This window comes from Cyprinodon variegatus, unplaced genomic scaffold (genome assembly GCF_000732505.1).
Source record: "Cyprinodon variegatus isolate N-32 unplaced genomic scaffold, C_variegatus-1.0 Scaffold96, whole genome shotgun sequence".
Classification (NCBI taxonomy): domain Eukaryota; kingdom Metazoa; phylum Chordata; class Actinopteri; order Cyprinodontiformes; family Cyprinodontidae; genus Cyprinodon; species Cyprinodon variegatus.
In genome coordinates this window covers 1562531-1568270 of record NW_015150549.1, presented here as the reverse complement: position 1 = coordinate 1568270, position 5740 = coordinate 1562531, and the positions used below count along the sequence as shown (strand labels likewise).

Here is a 5740-nt window from a genome sequence, read left to right as displayed (position 1 = left end):
ATTATTATTATTACACCCAAAAACAAAAACGGGAAAGTACAAAATAAAACAGAGAAAAAAAACCCTTCCTAAAAATATGAATAGAAAAATAATAAACCCCTGAGTAGTACAGGAGGCTGAAAGGGACACAATGAATGTGAATTCCCCATGAAATAAACAAATGTTAAAATATAAAAAAAAAAGATTTATCTACTAATCTATTAAACATACAATTAAATTCTGCATCAAATTAAGAAATGCACAATAAATAATTAAAAGAAATTTTTGTAAATAGATTTGTCTAAGAAATGCAATCATATAGAATAGAATTCAACTTTATTGTCATTCCACTGTCACAAGTACAGAGCAACGAAATGAACTCTCTGCATTTAACCCATCCCCTTGGGGAGCAGTGGGCTGCCATTGTGCAACGCCCGGGGAGCAGTGTGGGGTTAAGGGTCTTGCTCAGGGACCCAGAGTGGCATTCTACGGGAGTGGGGGATCGAAGTCACAACCTTAGGATTCAAAGACCTATGTCCTAACCACTAGGCCTGTGTTTTTCAATCCTGGTCCTCAAGGCACACTGCCCTGCATGTTTTAGATGTTTCCCAGCTTTCACACACCTGTTATCAATTGATAGCAGATTATCAGGCTTTGCTGAACTGCAATCATCTGAATCAGGTGTGCTGAAGCTCAGAAACATCCAAAACATGCAGAGCAGGGTGCCTTGAGGATCAGGGTTGAAAAACACTGCACTAGGCCACCGCTCCCGACAGCAGGGTTCATCAGTTCCAGTGCTTGACGTTCATGGCCTGCATCTTTTTGATGCACATCGGTTCGTTAATCCGGTCATTAGCACGACTCTAAAAAATGTGACTCCATAGTGGCGCTGGACAATATGGCTTTAACATCTTATGATATTTTGTGGCATTATCGTTAAAATTTTAAAACGTTATCGTTAATAAAATGGAGGATAAAAACACTCTCCACTGATTCTTTTAAGTCGTTCTTACATAACTGTTTAGCTGCGAGTGTCTTACACTTTAATCATAGCCCCAAAAACACACAAACTTAAAATAGGGTTTTTCAGGACACCAGTTACACAAAGAAGTGCAATTTATACAACTAAACAGTCCCCAGTAACCCCTTATAATAATTTTTTTTCCAATGCCCAGTTGAAAAATTAATTAAACAATTCAGCCACTTTTTGAGTTTTGTATCATCGATAATTCAAATTTATTGTTAAGTTAATAAATCAAAATGATCATCACTAGAAATGTATCATGAGAACGGAAACGATAAATCCCAACCCTTACTCCATACCCCGGAGGTAATTCAGCCTTTGATCCAGATGCGTGAAGGCAGAGACACTTCTAACTGCTGTGGGACCATTTTTTTAGTTTAGTTTTGAGTTTTTGCCCAAGAGGCAGACATCTTGGCTGCTTTTAAGTCTTGCTTTAGAACCCTTCAATAAAGCTTAGAGTCGCTTAGGTCATTCTGAGTGATCTCTTTAGCTATTCTGCAATAGCCTTAGGAAACTGAAGCATATATTTGTATTCCCTCTTTGTACTTATTTTTTCTTTCCCTTAAAAAGCACGTACGGACCAGTGTTTTGGTTTCCTTAGTTTGACATACGACTTGTAAATTTGAGACAGACAGACTGTCTAAAGGAACCTTATCCGTTTAAATGTGCGCAATGTATTTTGTTGTTGTGACGCAGGCCTATTGTGTATTTCTGTATATTTAGAGTCAAAGTCCAACCATTTTTCAATCCTTAGAAGAGTATTTGTTTTAAGCAGCAACAATATAAAAAAAAACTCAGCTGAAATGCATTTCCAAACGTTCAGTTAAATTAATTCTGACTATAAAATTCAGTTCAAGCTCCTGAGAAACATGTAATTGAATGTAATCTTTTTTGACTTTTTATTTTTGTATCTGTATGCATCAGGGTTGAACTAAGACACAAACACGAGGATGATAAGCAGCATCAAACTCTTCCTCACCTTCATCGTATCAGAAGCTGTTGCTTTGCAGGTGGTATCCAGAAAGTACTTCAGATTAGCACTCATCTGGCTCTTTGGCTGGTTTTTCCTAAAATCCTCTGCAATATATACAAAAAGGAGGAAAAATCTAAATGAATCACAAATGCTGATTTGCTTTTTTTTTTAAAGTTGACAACTTTTCCATTTAATAAATTGATGCATCATATAGAATGGGAGAAGAAAAAGACGCATTGCTTCATTTGTATCTTTTAAATAATTACATCAACTGGACAGCTGTGTTTATCACAACTTATCCAATTTCTGGACACAAATAGCTTTTATAAACAAAGATATAGAATTTTGTCCTGACCCACTGCCGATCTTATCCACTTGTCTTTGACTGTGGCCTTGCTTTTTCCAGGGCCAAGGCGGCCCTGCAACCTCTTGATTTGTCTGGTGATCCCCTGCCGCTTGGTGCTGACCAGGTCCATTGCTGCAGCTGAACTAGGGGTTTTCTGCTTCTTCTTATTCTTTACGCCACTGCCATCTGGGAGAAGACATGGGAACTTAGTGTAGGATGGAAGCTTTTCAAAACGTGCCTTCAATTCTTCTTTTGAGTTTTTGTGGGTTATTTATTGGTCGCACATGTAATCACAAGCTTTATATCACAGAGAAACTTCAGAACAGTAGCAGTCCTGGAAGAAATTTACTCAGGGGGTAGAGGTGGGTCGCAGTTCACAAAATAAAAACCCTGCCTATTTTACCTTCATCATGTTCGCATGATGAAGGTAAAATAAGCAGATAAGGTAATTAGCACTCAGTCTGTGTTGTAGGAGCAGATATGCAAATGGATAGAAGTAATCTCTGTACAGGGTTTTTACTTTCTGTACCTGGATTGCCCACCTCTGCCCAGGGAGGCCAGGCTGGGGCCAATGTGTTTTTAGTGGAGGCACAGAAAAGGATGAAACGAAAACGTATTAAAAGAGCCAGAGAACCAAAGCTCTACTTGTGGATCTGCAATGAAGGAAGTTAAAAAATCCATGTAATTTAGTCCAATTAAAATGGTATGTTATTCCAATAGAATTTTTCTTTTTTGATTAAAAACGTAAATTTTATATACCTAAAATCCCTTACCAAGGCAACTGAAATAATTAGATGCTAAATAGATATATGTACTGAAAGATAAAATAAAGCCCTTCTTTTTATTGGTATGTTAAAACAAATTCTTAATTCGGGAATATTACATATTTTTGACTTGTTCTAAATACTATTACCAGCTTTTTATCAAATCTGAATTATAACTTAAGTAAAACTTATCAATTCACCTGTAACAAGTTATTTTTTTTATTTGAAACAAAACATTTAGAAGATGAAAACTGTGATCCTATCTCAATAAGAATGGAGCTATCACCTTAATTCGAAGGTATAATTAAAACAGAATTGTAAAGAAAAAAGAAATACGACAACTCTGTTCCAGCGCATATCATCATTAATTCTTTTTTTTTTCCCCAATAGCACAATGTTTTCAGTCCAGGGGCCACAACAAGGGCCAGGATTAGTTCTACTGTTGGCCCCTGTCTATAATCACCCATGCCTCAGTTCCCCCACCCCTCTAGACGAAGTTTAAGAATTTTGGACTGATTCATGAACGTTTTTTTATTTTTATTTCATTGAAATTACTCAAATAACCTTAGTACTTAATTCTACTGAAGGCGCGTGCGCTAAATATGAGCTTAAGTTAGCTTAACTGATCTCCACTGAGCTAACAGGCAAAACTGACCTTTAATATCATCGTTTAGCAGCTCCAGACCTCTCCTGATCAACGACACCGACATATTTTCTTAAAAATACACGATTGGCTTCACTGTTTACAATTCAATTCACATCTAAATAAACTCGCATTATCACTAAGAAACTACATGCATGTCGGCCAGGTTCCTTCAGTGCGCTGCTGAAAACAGTCCTGCGGTAAACAGCTGACATATATTTAGTTCCTACCCAACAAATAACAACGCTCCCACCTACCTACTAATAATATTAAGGAAGACATAATAGCATAATATCACTAATGATGCAGAAGCTGTTCCTCACGATTATTCGAAAATGTAAATGAAAAGAGGTGAATACTATGCATAAATCACAGGAATATCAGAATTATAATTAGGTCTACTAATCCAGGTGTATAATTGGGTCAAATTGAAATACTTTTAATGCAGATGTTCTATGCAATGATTAATCTGATTAATATTTTTGTCACCATTTGTTTGGATGAACTTTTTTTAGCTATTAGAATAAATGTAGAACAATGAGCCCTTCACTCTAAGCTGAACTGACGTCTTTGTTTACACTCTGTTACCTTCGATCCCTCTGCTGTGTTCAACCTTTGTGAGGGAAGCCAGCTTTTAATCCACTTTTCTTTTCAGCACCGATCATGGCGCTGCAAGCTGGAGCTCTGATCAGCACTAAATGGCTCGCGGATGCATTGAAGACTCGGGGGAAAATGCGCATCTTGGACAGTTCTTGGTATTTGCCAAAACTGCAGAGAAACGCCAAAAGCGAGTTCCAGTTAAGGCACATTCCAGGGGCAGCTTTCTTTGACATAGACCAATGCTGCGATAAAACTTCTCCTCTGGACCACATGCTGCCGTCTGAGAAAGTTTTCGCAGATTATGTTGGGAATTTAGGAATAGAAAACGACACGCATGTGGTTGTATACGACTGCAGCGATTATGGTGCGTTCTCAGCACCGCGCGTCTGGTGGATGTTCCGGGTGTTTGGCCACAACGCAGTGTCTCTGCTCAATGGGGGGTTCAGGAACTGGGAACTAGAGGGTCGACCTGTGAGTAACAGCTATGTCAGACCCCCTCCCGCCGAGTTTAAGGCCCATTTGAAGAGCTCTGGGATTAAAACCTATGAGGATCTGCTGGATAACCTGGACACTAAGGAGTTCCAGGTGGTGGATGCCAGGCCCGCAGGAAGATTCAGGGGACTGGAGCCTGAACCCAGAGATAGTGAGTAAGATTTTTATCCAAAGTTACTTTTAACTCAGGGAGAGCAGGGCAACAATTTTAAGACAAGGTGACCGTGTCCTCCATTGTCACCTTGGCTTGTTAAATACCAGCTGAGGTGTCAAGTAACAAAGTAAAATACTTCGTTACTTTCATTAAGTACACTTTTTAGGTATATAATCTTTACTCCATTACTTATTTTTCTTCCTACTTCAGACTTCTACTTATTACATTTTCACACAAATATCTGTACTTTCTATTTCTTACATTTTCAATTCAATTCAGTTTATTTATATAGCACCAATTCACAACACATGTCATCTCAAGGCAGTTTACAATTCACCAGATCATACAGTCAAATTGATTAAGAGTTTTTTCTATCTAAGGAAAACCAGTTGATTGCATCGACTCATTGACTCAGATGCAATCCCTCACACTAAGCATGCTTGTAGCGACAGTGGAGAGGAAAAACTCCCTTTTAATAGGAAGAAACATCCTGCAGAACCAGGCTCAGTGTGAGTAGCCATCTCTTATTTAACCCGATATTTGATCAGCTTCTGAGTTTCTCTAAAGTCTAAAAAAAAAAATAAAATACTTCTTCTTCTTCTTCCTCAAAAACATCTTTTTTACAGACTTAAAAACTTATAAAGACGAGGGAAAAAATATTGATACATTAAAATATCACAATATCTTCATATGCTGATATATTGCCATTTAAAAACACCATATCAATCTCTTACTCTTACAAATAAAATATTGCTATATGTCATC

General features: G+C 37.7%; 2 protein-coding genes across 2 annotated transcripts in view; one reads left to right on the top strand and one right to left on the bottom strand.

Moving 5' to 3' along the window:
• The window catches only part of rps19bp1 (ribosomal protein S19 binding protein 1), a 7690-nt gene extending 3767 nt beyond the window's left edge, over positions 1-3923 (bottom strand). Inside the window, exons 1-3 of the mRNA XM_015374000.1 lie at positions 3742-3923; positions 2332-2508; positions 1983-2080 (exon numbers count right to left, since the gene is read on the bottom strand). Of these exons, the coding sequence (XP_015229486.1) occupies positions 1983-2080; positions 2332-2508; positions 3742-3796 (330 nt within the window). The 5' untranslated portion in view covers positions 3797-3923. The remainder of the gene's footprint in view (positions 1-1982; positions 2081-2331; positions 2509-3741) is intronic.
• Positions 3924-4275: 352 nt separating this feature from the next.
• Positions 4276-5740, top strand: part of mpst (mercaptopyruvate sulfurtransferase) — a 7608-nt gene continuing 6143 nt past the window's right edge. Inside the window, exon 1 of the mRNA XM_015373998.1 lies at positions 4276-4972. Coding sequence (XP_015229484.1) covers positions 4393-4972 — 580 coding nt within the window. The 5' untranslated portion in view covers positions 4276-4392. The remainder of the gene's footprint in view (positions 4973-5740) is intronic.